Here is an 18,999-nt window from a genome sequence, read left to right on the forward strand (position 1 = left end):
GGAATCATTATATTTATTATATACAGTATGTACTGTATATAATAATAATAAGAATAATATTTATATGCTATAAACATAATGACATCACATGTTAAATCTTTCATTAACGTACTGAGGTAACCTTGTATAAAAAGCCCTGTAGGGGTTTCCCTCACCCCACCCCTTTTTTAATTAAATTAGTCCTCTGTTGGAGTGTGGTCCCATTTTACACTGTTTGGGTCTCCGCTGCAACAAGCAGTGTTTATAATTGATCTTCTCTTATGAGTGATATTATCAGCTGCAACACAGCATAATGCGGTAGACTGAGACAAACCACACTCTGCTGAAAAAAGTACTACATGCCACAGTGTGGCGGCATCAACTGGCCTGGTGGGGAACAAGGCTTTTGGCCTTGTCTTGATACATCTGGTATGAATGGGCCCTGATATAAAGTGGTATTATAATTCTCCATTATATTACTGGAATAAGCACTGTCATATCATCAGAAGCAGAACTGTTGAAGCAAAAATGTTTTGTGTTAGGAGTAGCTGATTAGTGACACCTACCAATACTGAACTCAAAACCTAAAGTGGTAGGAAAGGACATTAAAAAAAAAAAATCCCTCTGAAATTTAAGAGGATAATATGCTAATATGTACAAACAAATACTAGCACATTATGAAAGATTTAACTCAAAACGAAGCCCTCCAGCGGTGTGTTGGCACCACTGATAGGGCTTCCAACTTCACTTGGTCTTCCTTCTTTGGTCTTCCTTCACTTGGTTCATGGGATTCAGCCGTTTGAATGGAAGAGCCAGGATAATGTCACTCCCTCACATGCACAAGGGAGCCATGGCTGCAGCACAGTGCTCTGAAGGGACGCAGTGCTCATGCCCTGCTGACGTCACTGGCTTCAGAAGTAGTGAATATCACCTAAACGGTACATTTTTTTACACCCAAAAAAGCCTATAAAAAGGTACCAGGGGCATTTCACGGGGCCCCCTACTGACCCCGGGCCCTCGGGCAGTGCCCGAGTGCTCAAATGGTCAGTCCACCCCTGAGAGCGCCTGTAGGTACAAGTGGACAAGTGATGTTTACTACCACTTTAAGCTGCTATTCAGGAAGAATCACCTTGCGCTCTAGGCAGCATCTGAGGGCTCACAGTTGACATTGTGGGATATTCAGAGGAGGTGGCTTATACAGCAAGGGGAGATATCCTAGAGAATTTGGTGTAATGAGTGCACTGGTGTGGGCCATGCTATCCTCTCCAGCTGTTGATGCTTTACTAACTTCTAAATCATACCTACTAAATTTAGGCAGTCTGTAGAAATGGCATCCTTAAGGCACTTTAAAAAAAACAGACATTTCGTATGTCTATAAAATTATTTTCTAAACAGCAGTTAAGAGAAGAGATATAAGGTGATGTTTATTTTTTAGTCACTACTTCCTTTCATATATTCCTTCATCTATGCTATGCTCTGTTATAACCACATGAGCTACCTTCATAATGTCATCAGTGTGTCTGGTAGTCTGATTTTCATCTAAGCCATGGATAAAAAAAACCCTTAATTTGAGGACGGTACAGCCAATACCATGGTATCACATGTAGTGAAGCAAACTGTTTGCTTTATGGTGCTGACACTAACGGCAGACGGATGTCAGTGTGGAAGAAGACTGTTTCCAGCACAAGCTTCGTTTTACTCATATCCAGCGTCTGGAATTTACACTTGCTGCACATGAAGTATTTAATATTATTTAATAATTCATCTCTTTAAAGCCTGCTTTTTCATTTACAATGCTAGTGATTTTGACTGACAACTACCAGGTTAAAGCTGAAACATAGCCATTTTAGATCATTTACTGCCTACAATTTCTGTTCACGAATTTGCCCTGTCAGGCTGTCTGGCTGTAGAAGGCATCAGGCACTGGTCTTTTTGAAGCATATAAGAAAACATGCTCCATTATAACTCCTACTATGTGAGTTGTAAAGTATGGTTGCTCAGATGAGAGATGGGCAGTGTGCCAATGGCTGCACTAATGGGGTCTTCATATCATTACTTTACTGATCAACATAGAATGTCAGTAGGAGTAACTGCAAATTTTTTTCAACCCCTTGATGCAGCCCAGGTTTTTGATGCAGGGAGGCAGGGCGGGGTTTAGAGGCATGTGATCGCTGTGATTGGTGGTCACACGATTGGAAAAGTCCCAATCGCAAGTAGTGATTGGGACCTTTCCGTGAGATGCCGGTAAATGTGCCAGGAGTGCGCAGGGTGCGCGCTCTCGGCACATGTTTTTTTATCTTTGGTACACAGATATGTAAATAAAAATATATAAAGAGAGATAGGCGCTAAACAAAAAAGCATTGCTGAAGACCAAGTGAGAGAAATAAACATAAAAATTCTCATAAAAAGTTCATAGTAAGTCCATTAAAAGTCCATTGGTATTAAAATATGTAGAGACCAGTGGCAGCACCCTCTAGAGTGAAGCTGAAGCTCTAGTTGTTGTATGTAAACAAGACACAGAGGAGTGCCAGACTAAGTACAGTATTATGACAAATCCATTTATTAAAATAGTGCAAATTGGCAACTCACTATTAGGCAGATAAAATACGCATTTAAGACAACGTAGGAGGTTCCCCAGGATGGTCAGTCGTGACCGCTGTAGTCCAAGCCAGGAGGTAAGGCAATGAGGAGTGGCCGACCACCACAAGGACCAGCGTGGAACGTAAACTGGCAAGGGATGTCACTCCATAATGTTGGCGGTAAGACATTTCGAAGCTTCTGCTTCTTCACCAAAAAGGATTAAGGGGGGACTCTAACCTTAATATTCATTAATGGAAATGTATTATATTCAACAATTATTTTTCAAGAAAGGAAACATTCTTAAAAATAGAGAATGTACACATTCTAAAAACAATACAATATGTAAATATAAAATACTTAAAAGACATAAATGTTTTAAAAAGCACATACATATATCAATACACACATTAAAAAGAGGCAAGTTTAAAACGTCTCTCTATAAATACGCCTATACCAGTAAAAGGAACAGTGTCTATGGGTTACTTACCACCCCAGATGGAATAGAGGTGGAGTAAATATATATATATATATATATTTTTTTTTTTTTTTTAATTATATATATACATACATATGTATATACAAAGAAGAATGTTTCTAAATTATGTATCAAATAATGGTGTTAATCTCAATCTCTTCGTTAAGACCTTTGGAGGCCAAAGTGTCCAACGTAAAAATCCAATAGGTTCTTCTTGTTCCTTTGGTGACATCACTTTCAGTCCGATGCCATCTTGCATTCCACGTTAGTCCTTGCGGCGGTCAGCCACTCCTCATTGCCTGACCTCCTGGCTTGGACTACAGCGGTCATGGTTGACCATCCGGACTACCCTGGGGAACTTCCTAAGATGTCTTACATGCTTATTTTATCTGCCTAATAGTGAGTTGCCAATTTGCACTATTTTAATAAATTGATTTGTCATAATACTGCACTTAGTCAGTATGCAAATATGTGGCTGCTCAGCGTCAAGGCCCAGCCGCCAAGAGGTCGCATATTTGTGTACTGTTGGCGTGAACCAGTTAAACTCAAAGTCTTGGAATTCACATGAATTACATACAATTCACCACATAATTGGGCAAAAGAAATAGAACTGTGACTTTGCTTGGGATGGCTATAGGTAAGCATTTGTCACAGGTTAGTCTCTTCATATTCAACCTGTGCTTGTGTTTGCAGCTGAAACCATCCAATTTCTCACCTTGTCTCTATGCAGCTGAAACCAATCAATTTCTCACCTTGTCTCTATGCAGCTGAAACCAATCAATTTCTCACCTTGTCTCCATGCCTGTCTTGAACTCTCCTAACCTGCACAAAAAAATTGTTTCTCTCCTGAAACGTATGTCGATTCAGCAATTCCATCGGTCAGGACACAATCTGCTCATGTGTTTAGGAGCTTTCCTTGTTGGTTTATTATGAGAAAAGCAGCTGTCCACTGATGTCATATCCAGGAAACCTAATTAAACTTGCTTGCTGTAATTTGGATTTGTCTGAACAAAGACCTTATTCAGTAACTCTAATGCTAGCCTCCATTTCCCATGACCTTGCTCCTGATTTACAGTTTCAGTTTCTGATTTCTGTTGACAAGTTGCTTTGTCCCTGACTATGATTCTTTTCGGCTGCCTGCCCTGACCGTCTGCCTCTTTTTTATTACAAGACTGCTGCCTAGACTGACCTGTTGCTTGTTTTTGACCGCTGTAGTTTAAATGTAAGGCACTTCAGCATGGAAAGTCCTTTGAGCAAAAACTTAATGAGGAGCCCCTCCCAAAAGTGGTAATGCTACGTGGCATCCCAGCTTCCCCTCTTTGATCAGCATATTGGGTAAAAGTGCAGAAACAGGAGTCTTGTCTAGTCTGTAAAGAAACAGGATAACAGGATCTGCTGGGCTGGAATCCTGCATCAGCCATGTTTCAGCAGTACTTCCAGGGGCTAGGCAGCCTGACCATTGTGCCATCAGACTTCCAGACAGCTATGGAGTAACTGCAGTTTGGCTGTTTGGCTTTTACGACTACCACCTGGTCTTTTGCCCGGCTCCTGCTCCCTTCCTGTTTAATGTCCTAGAACCTGACCCAGGCCTTATTGGCATGAGGCTCCCTTAAAGATATGGGGAGATGCATATAGTCCCAGACCAGGTCATCTTCCCACTGTGACCTGGATTTCTTGATGGTGTCCATAATGTCCTGAGGGATGTATGGATAGTCTAGTCCCCACTCCAGAGCCACCCTGCTCTGTACCTCCCTTTGGAAATGGGAGAATCAGGGGAGCTCTCTTTTCCTGCCCTGTCCAGGCTGTAGACAGGACTGTGGGGAGCGAAGAATCCATATTTTGAGGAAAGCATGTTTGGCTCTGATCCTGGCCCAAGGAGTAGAGGATCTTGGCTGGGCCAAGGGCTGTACCTGAACTGACTCTGTCCTCCTTGAACTTCCAGCTAACTCTGGAGTGTAGAAACTTCCTGACGGTCAGTGAGTCTAAGACTTCCATGGTCTCTCCCAAATCCCACTCCTCTTCAGTACTCTCAAGGGACCAGTATTCATAATCTGCCTCTAGGGGCCCAAACTCAGCCTGCAGTATGGGCGACTCCCAATCTCTATCATTGACACTCCCAGCTGGCTCACCAATGGACAAGATCTCCTCGCAGCTAGGCTCTTTCTAGACGGGGCTGTGAGGGCTTTCGGGTGAGGCCAGCTGTTCCGGGACATCTGCTGTTCCGACTGGGCAGTGCAGGTGGCCGCAAGTCCTTCAGTAGCATCTCTGGATGGGTGAAAGGTGATGGCAGGTTGTCATCCTCTGCTGTAGATGCCTGCTGTCTTCACAGTGGAGTCACGTCCCAGGACTCAACTCCGCTCTATACTCCGAATCTTTCAGCTCTCCAACTCTGCTTTGCCGGCTGCTCCGAACACAGACCTGATTGCAGATCCACACTGTAGGTATGAGGCGTCAGGTAGGGCATCAGCTTAGTGAGTGGCTCTCCACAGTGCCAGCACTTGATCCAGGCACTGACCAAGGCAGTGGGTTCCTGCAGCCAGGACAGATAAGGCATAATCTCTCCATTCCCTCAATCAGATCAAGAACAAATGCTCCACGGTGCTCCCATGTCCACCAAAGTCGCCTCCGGCAACACAAAGGTTTGGAACACTTGCATGACACCCTTCACCTTGCTCATCTCTCTCATCATATGTTGGGTGTACTGGTCAGACGCTAGGGTGTGACCACGCCCCTCTCTCAGACATGTTGGTGCCAGCGAGAGTGTTGTGCAGGATTTAAACTGCAATTGTGTTACCCCTATGTCACCAAGCAAGAATGTACTGTCTGGTTTGCAGGCTTGTAGGACACTGAATACAGGCAGGAACACAAGGACAGTCCACTGACATTGGCAGAACGTTTAGTCCCAGGTTTTACTGGGTGTTTGTAGTAGCGATGGCCTGCAATAGTTGCTATGGGCAGCAGCAAGGAACAGGACCCACTCCCCGCTGCAAATTGCAAAGCACATTAGCACAGAGTCACTGATTCCAGCAACTGCCAGGCAACTAGACATTTGTACTCCACAAGTAGATGAGCCTCTCGGGTTTCTGGGCAATGGCAAGCAGGATCACATAGCACACATTAACTTTTGCAGGTTTAAGAGCAAGTAGGACATAGGCCTCAGCCACTGTTGGGCAACTGAGCATTTATAATCCATAAGGGAACCTCAGCTCGCCATAGTTGCTAAGAGTGAAGGTGAGCAGACATAGATTTCACCGACATGAACAGGTGAATAATGAACATAGTCTTTTGCACCAGCCACCTGTTGAGCAGCAGTAAGACTTTTGTAGAATGATCAGCCGCTCCGGTTGGTCTGGGCAATGGCAAACAGAGTAACAGCATAAGTTTCACTGACATAAGCAGGTGAATAATGAACATAGTGTTTCACACCAGCCACCTGTTGAGCAGCAGGAATACTTTTGGACAATCCCAGCATGGTTGCCACGGATGACAACATTAGAAACAGCACTTGAAAAGACACAGCAACAGTCACAATCCCAGCATTACAGCACACTCCACTTTTCCGCTTGGCTCAATGACACTTTTACAACATCTGAAAAATTTCTGGCTTGTTCGTTGCCGGTTGCTAGGGGCAACGGCAGTGCAGGTTGCTATAGGGAAACAATGGAATATGAACCCCCCACATGTAGTACTACCATCTTTAGGGCCACTGGATTTGTTTTGGGTCTCCCTAAGTTCTGCATGCCCAGGCAACATGCATCTTCCACACTTGCATACTTGGAGACAGTCCTTGAACTGTTTTTTAATTGCCTTTATTAAGGGGTTAACAACTTGGATGGGTTCTAGGGGTATTTGGGATGCCCAAGGAACTGTAAATTTGAGGACAAACTTCTTAGCAACCTGTACACTGTACAAAAAGACATGGATCCAGAAAACAACTAGAGCACTGTCTCTTTTAGCGAGCTCAAAGCCCCTTTGATGTACCTCTTCAGACCCCAGATGAATCCTTCCTCTTCACTCAGCTGCTCTGAGAGTATCCCTGGTAAGGGATTCCTAGATCTAATAAATGAAGTAGTCCCGGATGAGAACTATTTGGGTCTCACACCTGAGAGTCCTTTCCCTTTTTCTGGCCCAGGGGGTGTAGGAGTACTCACACTGTCCTGTCCTGTCAGCATGGTGGGTTAGTAGCTGTTTTCAGGCCTTTTGCTGGGCTGGCTCCTTTCCTACTGCTCAGGATGTCCTCCCTAAGAGATGGTGGAACAGTGAAGATCCTCCTGTTCAGCAAACAGCCTGTAGGTAGGCTCCCCTCCCTGCGGCCCCCTCCCCAGGCTCCACAATCCAACACCTTCAGTCCATCTTCCACCCAACTCCCTTGCTTCGCAGGCACTTCCACATTTAAGGGTTGTCCTTGGACACCATGCCTGGCCTCCTGGTCAAGTTCCCTTAAACATACAGATCTAGGCTTCCACCTCTCCTCTGCCCCTCTTCTAGATATTTCTCTGAGATTCTAGAAGGGTGAGAGAGTTTCTAGCTAAGCTAGAGAGCGCTAAATATTATACAAATAAAACAGGGTTTGCATTGTGTTATTGGTCTTGACTAAAAACTAGAAAGTTTTAGAGATAAAAATGCACAAAGGTCAGGTACTGTATGCTCTCCACCCCTGCCCCATTTATCAGACTGATACAAAAGCCAAAATAAGCATCAATCAGCAGATGTTAGCATTAGCTTCCTTGAAAAGTAAAGTCTGAGGAGCATTAGATCTTCACCAGGAACCACTGAGGAAAGCATTTCACTGTCTGATACCTCCAAGCTGCAGGCCAGTGCTATCTCAAATGCAGACATAAAGGAGGCAGATTTCATGCAGAACCTTAACCCAGGCACAGGCTAGACCAGTGGTGGGCAACCTTTTTTTTCAACTGAGCCAAATCTCGCCAAAACCATGATTGAAATTTATTTTGAGAGCCACATTTTTAAAACTGAAAATACATCTCCCATATAGTAATTCATCCCCCATAGTAATTCATCCCCCATATAGTAATTCATCCCCCATAGTGTAATTCATCCCCCATAGTGTAATTCATCCCCCATAGTAATTCATCCCCCATAGTAATTCATCCCCCATATAGTAATTCATCCCCCATATAGTAATTCATCCTCCATATAGTAATTCATCCCCCATAGTAATTCATCCCCCATATAGTAATTCATCCCCCATAGCAATTCATCCCCCGTATAGTATTTCATCCCTCGTATAGTATTTCATCCCCCGTATAGTATTTCATCCCCCGTATAGTATTTCATCCCCCATATAGTATTTCATCCCCCATATAGTATTTCATCCCTCATATAGTATTTCATCCCCCATATAGTAATTCATCCCTCATATAGTATTTCATCCCTCATATAGTATTTCATCCCCCCATATAGTATTTCATCCCTCATATAGTATTTCATCCCCCCATATAGTATTTCATCCCTCATATAGTATTTCATCCCTCATATAGTAATTCATCCCTCATATAGTATTTCATCCCCCCATATAGTAATTCATCCCTCATATAGTATTTCATCCCCCCATATAGTATTTCATCCCCCCATATAGTATTTCATCCCTCATATAGTAATTCATCCCTCATATAGTATTTCATCCCCCCATATAGTATTTCATCCCCCCATATAGTATTTCATCCCCCCATATAGTATTTCATCCCTCATATAGTAATTCATCCCTCATATAGTATTTCATCCCTCATATAGTATTTCATCCCTCATATAGTATTTCATCCCCCATATAGTATTTCATCCCCCCATATAGTATTTCATCCCCTCATATAGTATTTCATCCCTCATATAGTATTTCATCCCCCCATATAGTATTTCATCCCTCATACAGTAATTCATCCCTCATATAGTAATTCATCCCCCATATAGTATTTCATCCCTCATATAGTATTTCATCCCCCCATATAGTATTTCATCCCTCATATAGTAATTCATCCCCCCATATAGTATTTCATCCCCCCATATAGTATTTCATCCCCCCATATAGTATTTCATCCCTCATATAGTAATTCATCCCTGATATAGTAATTCATCCCCCATATAGTATTTCATCCCCCCATATAGTATTTCATCCCTCATAAAGTAATTCATCCCTCATATAGTATTTCATCCCCCACAGTACTATTCCCCCCCCCCCCTTCTAGTAAGCCAAGTCCCCCGTGTCAATTCACTTACCTTTTGCGTTCCTCTCGCTGTCTTCCCGCGCCGTTCGGGTCTTCAGGGCGGACTGTGAGAGGAGCCTAGCTCCCCTCCCCTCACGTTCGGCACGCTGCCCCGCCTACACACATCCTGACAGCCACATCCGCAAGCCGGATTAAAAGGTCCGCGCGGACTTTTGGGGCTGCCAACCGAGAGGAGGCAGGGGAGCGGCCGACCGAGAGGAGGGAGGGGAGCAGGCGCCCGGCACACAGAAGAGCCGCATTAGACTGGGTAAAGAGCCGCATGTGGCTCGCGAGCCGCGGCTTGCCGACCACTGGGCTAGACAAAAGAACAGCTGATTATAGAAGGAAAGACAGGTTGTAATAGCATAAATAACCGACCAAGAACATAAAATCTCTATTAATCACTTGCCAACCGCGATATATCCGAATTACGGCTACAGCGCCGTTGTCCAGTCCTGGGAGGCCGTCATATATCGTCCTCCCAGAACGCGCCCTCCCGCTTACCCCCGCACACAGCTGATCATGTGATGTGGTAAAAGGCCAATCACAGCAGCTTTTTTCCGCGTGATCAGCTGTGTCCAATGACACAGCAGATCACCGGTAAATGCAGTTGCCGGTTATCGGTCGCACTTTCCTTACGCTGTCACAGCGTGAGAAAAGTACTGCTGATAACCAGCAATTGCCAGGGGATGGATTGGCACCAATCAGCAGGGCACTGACGATCAGTGCCCTGATGATCAGTGCCACCCACCAGTGCTGCCCAGCAGTGCCCAGCAGTGCCACCCACCTGTGCCCATCAGTGCCACCCACCAGTGCCCAGCAGTTCCCCCATCAGTGACACCCATCAGTGCTGCCCATCAGTGACACACATCAGTGCTGCCCATCAGTGCTACCTATCAGTGCCCATTAGTGCCGCCTATCAGTGCCCATCATTGTTGCATATCAGTGCAGCAGCATCAGTGCTGCCTCATCAGTGCCACCTATCAATGCTGCCTATCAGTGCCCATCAGTGCTGCCTATCCATGCCACCTGATCAGTGCCGCCAATCAGTGCCCATCAGTGCTGCCTATCAGTGCCCATCAGTGCTGCCTATCAGTGCAGTGTCATCAACACACATCAGTGAAGGAGAAAAATTACCTGTTTGCAAAATTTTATAGCAGAAACAAAGAAAAACTTTTTTTTTCAAATTTTTTGCTTTTTTTTTGTTTATAGTGCAAAAAATTAAAACACCCAGTGGTGATTAAATACAACCAAAGGAAAGCTCTATTTGTGTGAAAAAAAGGATAAAAATTTCATATGGATACATTGTTGCATGACCATGCAATTGTCTTTCAAATTGCGACAGCGCTGAAAGCTGAAAATTGGCCTGGGCAGGAAGGGGGTATAAGTGCCCAGTAGGCAAGTGGCTAAGAATGTTACAGATACAGTGCTTAGGAAACAGCTCTTGGACCCAGCCAGAAAACTTCCACAAGTTAGTCGTGGATCATAAAACTGTTAGCCTCCCATATAAGGTTAATACGAATTTTTGGTTCCTTTCGTGCACCCTTAAATCAGTAGTATCGTAACTCTTTGCACTACATGCAGCAGCATCAGAAGCCTTCCATCACCCCCACTCCTACACTAACTAAACCCCTTCTACATTTGATAGTGCAGCTATTAGTAGGAGATGTACAGCATTTTTGTTTTCTCTACATCCCTAGTTATGCTGTATTATGCAGTAATTAGAGGGGATCCACACAGCCGCAAAGAGATCCAAGAATGCATATGTTTGTGGGCACTTGCTGCAGTTTTAGGAAACTTCTTGCCTTGACTGAACAGTATCCCACCAGTGTATATGTTATTGTTTTTTTCAAGCAGTGTAGATTTTTTTGCATTAACAGTGCAGTATGTGCTTATGTTCTTTAAAAGATTTGGTATTAATTATTTCCCTTACATATTAAGCATTAGTGTACTGTTGATTAATAGTGCTTTAACACTGTATTTTTGTTTTTTAGACATTAATGAATGCCAAGAGTCAAATCCTTGTCATCAACGCTGCTTCAATACCATTGGAAGCTATCGCTGTGGATGTGATCCAGGTTATCATTTGAAAGGCAGAAGTTGTTTTGGTATGAGTTAAATCAGAATTACTACTGTAAAATAAGCATGCCACACGCACACCAAAAACACTCTTTGACTGTAGTGTTCTAGCCATAAGGTGACCTCCTTGAAGTTAATAATCCTAAAATAATAAAGATTATATTTGTGACTCTTCTATTGTCCTATTATCCTTTTATTCTATTATCAAAAAGCTATCCACTGGTCACACAGTTGGCTAAGTACTGTACATTTGCACTGGGTCAAAAACTGTAAAGTGCAAAATTAGCTTAGGGAACATGAGTGTTACAGTTTATGTACTTATGAGAGACGCCTTAGCTGCTGGTTGGCAGTATTCTCATTTGCAGAACATTGGATATAATGTGCTGCTAAGGACATGACAGGTGCCCAGTAGTTAAATCTGTCTGAAACAAATACATTTATTTGCCTGTAAAGTCCTAGGCTTAGGCCCTATTCACACCTACACAATGTGTCATTGTTTTTGCGCTTTTTTGCACATTTGTCAAGCACTTTAGCACGTGTAAAAATGTGCCAAAGTAGCTCCTGCTCCTTTTTTTGGCAGTGAGCCTCATGCTCCAAGGAAGCACAATCCATTGTTCCTGACTATCCTATTCTACCTACGTTTTACCATCTTCCGAAACCTCATAAGGGTCTTGATCCTCCTTTAAGTCGCCCCATAGTGACTGGTATCGGGTCTTTGAATGAGAGGCTTAGTCAGTGGTTGGATGGACAATTACAGCCTTTAGTAAGTAGGTTGCCAGGATATCTTAGAGATACTAAGCATTTGTTACAGGTCATGCAGGATGTAATTTGGGAAGAGAGTTACATTTGGCTTACATGTGATGTAGCCAGTTTGTACTCTTCAATACCACATAATTTAGCCTGTGTAGCGGTTATGTTCTATCTGCAGAACTATACTGACCTGTCTCCTGAGCATTGCAGATTTACTGTGGAGGTTTTGGAATAATTGTTACAGCATAATTATTTTGTTTTTGATCATGTTTTCAGCGATAGGGGCTACGTTTTTGCCCTCACTCGCCAACCTATAAATGAGTTGGTGGTAGCGGTGCCAAATATTTGCCGGTAGTAACTCATTCAGGGGTCAGATCATGACATATTATAGATATATTGATGATCTGTTGTTGATTTGCAATGGCAAGGAGATGCAGCCAGACATGTTCCTGGAATATTAGAATCAGAACAATTGCAATTTGTTTTTTACTGGTCAATCTCATAAAGATACAATTGCATTCCTGGATGTATGTCATGTCAAATATGTAATTTATCTCATCACCTGTCTTGCTTGTCATTCACATATGTGGGATGAATGAGCAGAAAGCTGAAGGATAGGTTTTGTGAACATCTGGGTGATGTGAGAAACTATTGTTCCATCAATGGATCCAGACATTTCAACTCTTTACATGGTGGTGATTGTTCTATAGTTGGCATCCAAGTGATAAAAAGGGTTAAGACTCCTGCTAGAAGGGGTGACACCTTTCATGTTCTGTGCAAACGGGAGGTTATTTGGATTTTTCATTTGCAGACACGCATCCCTCAAGGGCTGAATGCCAAGTGGGATGTTACTAATTTTTATGAGTAGGGTCGATTTTCTTTTTCTTTATTATATTTTTCTTTATTATATTTAGGGCTGGTTTTTTCTTTTCTCCTTCCTTTCTGCACCGAACACAATAAGGGTTTGTAATGTACAGCACTGAGCGAACTGTTGGCGCTTTATAAATACTGTATAATAATAATGTATCCCTGCTTATTATGCCAGTTCCAAATTTCATATAACTGTGATTTGTTCTAGTTACGAAGTATATCAGAGGTGTGTTTTCATTTCTGTCATTATATGTGTCATGTTTTTAAAGTTGTGTCATGTGATTTGTATACTATGTTATCCCTGATTCAAGTTTATATGCCAATTGTCATCAGCTGTTATATCCTGTTTAACGCTTCCTCTGACAAGTGAAAATCAGTAATGACTAAGCACATGTTTGTGTGAAACGCGTCTGCTGCTCCTCTGTCCTGTCTTGGAGCTGTAATGTTTTTATCATATCGCATGTAAAGAATTCCAATAAAGGATTTCATCCACCATATTGCTGTTTGTGTGGCCAACCATTCGGTTTTCCATTGCCTCATGCATTTTTTTGCATTGTGTGTTTTGGCATGTTTTGCCACATGACAAAACATACAACTGCTACCTGAGTTTGGGTTCTCGTTAAGAATTAATGGCACCGCAAGAGCCATGCATGTTTTGGAGCATTTTCCATGCGTTCCAGGAATGCAAAGGTGTGAATGGGGCCTTATCCTTGCAAAATTCTTTGTTATATTAAATGATTCTGCCAGTACAGTTGCTGTTGTCAACTTTGCAGGATCCTCCACTTCAGCATAGATTGCTAGACTTATGCTATCATATTAAAACAAATAAGTGACCTGCATAGCATAGTGTGGTACACATAGAGGTTGATTTACTAAAGTCAAATAGATTGTGTACTCTGGGAGCACTCCTTTATTCATTGTTTTTTGCAAGTGCAGTTGCACTCTTCAAGGGAATTTGCTCCAGAGCTTAGTACATGAGAGGAAGCTCTGTTGATTTCCATCATCTAATCATGTGCACGCAAAATGCTGTGTTTTTTTCCTTGCATATGATTGGTTATTCTTTGAAAAGTGAAGCTTTACCTCATTTACTAAGCTCTGGAGAAAATGCACTTGTAAAGTGCACAGTCTATTTGCGTTTTCACCACATCTCTCAGGTTTTAAATGTAATCCATGTACCATTCAACTGATTTTCCTTCACGTCCTATCCTTTAGACAGCAGAAAATCTTTCTAAAGTGAGGTAAAAACCTGAATAGTAAACTGGATCAAGTGTCAATGTTGAAGGATTACCTACTATTATAGTTTCCACTCAGAATGTTTCATTTTGGTTCATTTTCACTCCCAGTGACAATGGTCAGCAAGACAAAAGCAGAGAGTGAAAATTTTGACAGAGATTCTAACTCCTTACCACTCTATCCCAGTGGCGTCCCGAGGCAGGTGTGGGGAGTGCGGCCCGCACTGGGTGACACCGACTGCATGGGTTGACACTGGACCTGCTCCACAAAAAGGTAAGTTGTAAAGAAAGCCGACGATCCCCGCAGGATGTATCGGATCCATCCTGCGGGGATCGTCGGCTTTCTTTACAACTTACCTTTTCTTGGAGCGGGTCCGGTGTCACCCCGTATAGGTTGCATGCCGGCGATCCCCGAATCCTGCTCAATCCGCAGATCCGATCCATTCTGCGGGGATCGTCGGAGGGGGTGTCACCAAGTGTTACTGCACCGGGTGACACCAACCCTGGGGATGCCTCTGCTCTATCCAAAAATAAAAAAAAATAAAAAAAGTTTTCTTCTCTAGGTACACTTTAATAACAGAGGATATGTTACATTTGAGAAGGCTTAAAGGAGAAGTATAGCCAAAGCTTTTTTTGCTGTACTTTTTCTATGGATCACAGGAGTGCAGTTTGTTCTGCACTCTTGTGACCTATTTTCAACCAACAGCGGACTAAAGCCAGCTGTTGGCTGATGTCATGGAGCCAGTTCAGGCTCTGAAAAGATCCAGACCATATGGTCGGGATCCACCAAGATGCCTGGATCGGCACCCTGCTCAGCCTATCAGTGATCCGCCTTTCACCCCCTACCCAACCCAGCACTCCAGTGAGTGCTGGAGGGGCAGAGCAGAGAGCTGGTGACTGACAGTCACAGCTCTCGGCTCAGAGAGAAGGAGAACTGTGTAATCAGCCATGTTTGATCGCTCAGTTCTCACTGCAGAGACAGACAGAGACAGATGCAGCATTGGATTGATGCTGCATCTACCTAGCAGAGTATTCATTTTTTTAAGCCCATACTTCTCTTTTAATCATATAAAATATATATAATAAACTGTGTGAAATTACTATTTTCTGTAGATTTAAATGAATGTCATCAGAATGTATGTCGACCTGATCAACTTTGCAGAAACACACGTGGCAGTTATAAGTGCATCGACATTTGTCCCATTGGATTTACAAAGGCTGAAAATGGATCTTGTGTAGGTAAGTTATTTAATCAAAAGGTAGTACTATGCAAGTATTTGTATTATAATAATAACATTGTGGAATGACAGGGGAGTTTGTGATGGGCCTAATATAACCCCCTGTATTCTCTTATTGCCATATTCCTCAATTAACAAAAATAAAAGTGAACATCCTAAAAATCTAGGAAATTATAACAAGCTTCTCTGGACAGACACCTACATTTAAAAAGCCTACAATAAAGCAATATACAGTATTCATAGCATTGGTGCTTCTTGGCTTTCCCTGCAAGCAGCTGTAGACATATATATATATATGCACATACACACACACACATATACACACACTGTATTGCCAAAAGCATTGGGACACCTGCCTTTACAGGCACATGAACTTTAATTGCATCCCAGCCTTAGTCCGTAGGGTTCAATATTGAGTTGGTCCACCCTTTGCAGCTATAACAGATTCAACTCTTTTGGGAAGGCTGTCCACAAGGTTTAGGAGTGTGTTTATTGGAATGCTTGTCATTCTTCAAGAAGCGCATTTGTGAGGTCAGGCACTGATGGCTGACCAGAAGGCCTAGCTTGCAGTCTCCACTCTAATCTATACCAAAGGTGTTCTATTGGGTTGAGGTCAGGACTCTGTGCAGGCCAGTCAAGTTCCTCCACCCCAAACTCGCTCATCTATGTCTTTATGGACCTTGCTTTGTGCACTGGTGCACAGTCATGTTGTTCCAACAAAGCATGAAATTGTCCAAAATGTCTGGTATGCCGACGCCTTAAGAGTTCCCTTCACGAGAACTCAGGGACCAAGCCCAAACCCTGAAAAACAACCCTACCCCATAATCCCCCCTCCAACAAACTTTACACTTGGCTCAGTGCAGTCAGGCAAATACTGTTCTCCAGGCAACCGCCAAACACACACACATCCATCAGATTGCCAGACAGAGAAGCGTGATTCATCACTCCAGAGAACACGTCTCCACTGCTCTAGAGTCCAGTGGCAGTGTGCTTTCCACCACTGCATCCAACACTTTGCATTGCACTTGGTGATGTATGGCTTGGATGCAGCTGCTTGGTCATGGAAACCCATTCTATGAAGCTCTCTATGCACTGTTGTGCTAATCTGAAGGCCACAAAAAATGTGAAGATCTTTAGCTATTAACTCTGCAGACAGTTGGAGACTTCTGTGCACTGTGCACTTCAGCATGCACTGACCCCGCTCTGGCAGTTTACGTGGCCTACCACTTCGTGGCTGAGTTGCTGTTGTTCCAAGTTACTTCCACTTTGCTATAACACCATGAACAGTTGACCATGGAATATTTAGTAGCAAGGAAATTTCACGGATGGACTTATTGCACAGGTGGCAACCTATCAAGGTACCACGCTTGAATTCACTGAGCTCCTGAAAGCGACCCACTCTTTCACAAATGTTTGAAAAAGCAGTCTGCATGCCTAGGTGCTTGATTTTATACACTTGTGGCCATGGAGGTGATTGGAACACCTGAATCCAATGATTTGGAGGGGTGTCCCAATACTTTTGGCAATATAGTGTGTGTGTGTGTGCATATATGTGTATATATATAATTTTTTTTTTTTTTAGTAGATGTAAATGTACTGGTTTTATGAATAATTGTTGATCAAACCTATGGACAGTGCAGTATATAAATATACACAACTGGGCAGGGACTTTCAGAATATTTGTAATAAGCAAGTATGGCTGACCAACTATGTTTATCAAACCAAAGGCTGGTGGCTCACACTCTCTCTGCAGGATAGGTGCATTAAAAGCAAGGATCATCCCATTGGTCCAATGTATGATGAAACAGTTCGGGTTTGCAACACCACAAAAAGTTATTAACAACTGATTTGCACAGAAAATTGTATATGGTATTTTGTGTGGATGCCTTCTTTTTCAAAGAGCATTGAGTCTATAATTAACAATATGCCACTAACTAATTAAATGCAAAAGTTCCAGAAGTGACCAGGACACAAACATAACCAACAGGTTCAAACAACATCAGGCCAATTGAATACATTTGTGTTGCAAGGAAATTCAGTCATAAAACATCAATTAGCAGTTTCCATTCATAAAAGGGAATGATTCGAACACATACACACCTAGAATGAAAACAAAAGTAATGAACAATGTAAAAACAAATCATTAATGAAATAAGTACATATTGTAATGAAGGTTTAGTTTCAGTTCACAGTTACCTCCCTGTTTCGACTTTGGAACAGAGTCTGTAATCATATATTAAAGTTGTAATATTTTGAGGGCTATTTATACAAAATTTGCTATGCGAACGTTTCAACATTTGTACAGGCTGAGCAAAAATACCCGTAATGTTTGTAATAATGCAGTTATATATAATAGTTTCCTTGTTGCCTTTTGCCGAGTGAATGTAACATTCCCTATCATTCGTCCCTATAGAAAAATAGGTATAAGAATATTCAACCATGACCATTAACATTCACAAATAAAGTAATTAGCCTAACACTATAGGCCAAGAACATCTGACCAGCAGAGAAAGTAATATGGGAGACAATGGATGTTTGGCTGAAAGACTTTCTAGCTGCAGTGTGAAGTAGAACATCTAGAAGTGGTATTATAAATGTGACAGCTTTCTACTGGTTGATAGAGAGCCGGTACTGGCGCTAGTGTCTCAACAGCTAGTGACTCAAACCTGCCCAGGCCATTCAGCTGTCAGCCGGGGATCTGCCCCTATATCCTAATGCTTACATGAATATGGTTAAAATGGTACATGTCTTCATAGCCTTTTTTATAAACACTATTGTTTGTGGCTTAGATTTATAGATTATATATATTTGCAATATGGTCTAGATACCCTAGTTTGATAAATATCTAAATAGTAGTATACATTGGTTACTATTTAATATAGTATATTCTAATGGAAAAATTACAATTTGGATACTCTTGTTATTTATTATAACAGTACTTTAGTAAATGACATGTACACAAAATATATGGATCAAAACTAGATTTTACATTTCTGCAGTTTTCACCTGCTTTCTGATTTTAAATTAACTACTCATAGCCAGCTTCAGAGAGTACAAACCGTTGTTAGCAATGATACATCCAGAGTGTTGCCTTTATCAGAGATGCTTAATAAACATATCCTTACATAACAACGTTTCATGTTCCTCCACTGCAGTCATATCACAGGGGAATACTGTACAGTTAGAGTAGAAAATAATAAAAAAAATTCACATTCCGGGGCTCTAAAATTGGATGTTATCCTTGCTAATTCTCTATTTATTGCTCCAGTCATGCTAAAGGTGATTTTTTCCCCCAACCCCAATATGGGATAAAGGATACAAATAAAAGGTTTTTACACAAGCCACAATGACTTTGTCCATTATGTAGTCCCTGTGTACTATATACTATGTGTGCAAAACAATTCAAAAATAAAGAAAGAATAGTGAGGCACAAATACTGTATTACATCAGGAGCTCTCAAACACATATGTTGGAAGACACTTTCTTGAACAAAGACACAAAGGAGTTGACTTACCAAAACTGGAAAGTGCAAAATCTGGTGCAACTCTGCCTAGAAACCAATTAGCTTCCAGGTT

At 42.2% G+C, this 18,999-nt stretch overlaps 1 protein-coding gene across 1 annotated transcript in view; it reads left to right on the plus strand.

Moving 5' to 3' along the window:
• The window catches only part of HMCN1 (hemicentin 1), a 468,291-nt gene that overhangs the window by 430,362 nt on the left and 18,930 nt on the right, over nt 1-18,999 (plus strand). Inside the window, exons 101-102 of the mRNA XM_089678830.1 lie at nt 11,250-11,363; nt 15,300-15,425. Of these exons, the coding sequence (XP_089534956.1) occupies nt 11,250-11,363; nt 15,300-15,425 (240 nt within the window). The remainder of the gene's footprint in view (nt 1-11,249; nt 11,364-15,299; nt 15,426-18,999) is intronic.

The sequence above is a fragment of the Staurois parvus genome, unplaced genomic scaffold, assembly GCF_062004578.1.
Source record: "Staurois parvus isolate SC_StPar_1 unplaced genomic scaffold, SC_StPar_1.0 ptg000210l, whole genome shotgun sequence".
Taxonomy (NCBI): Eukaryota; Metazoa; Chordata; class Amphibia; order Anura; family Ranidae; genus Staurois; species Staurois parvus.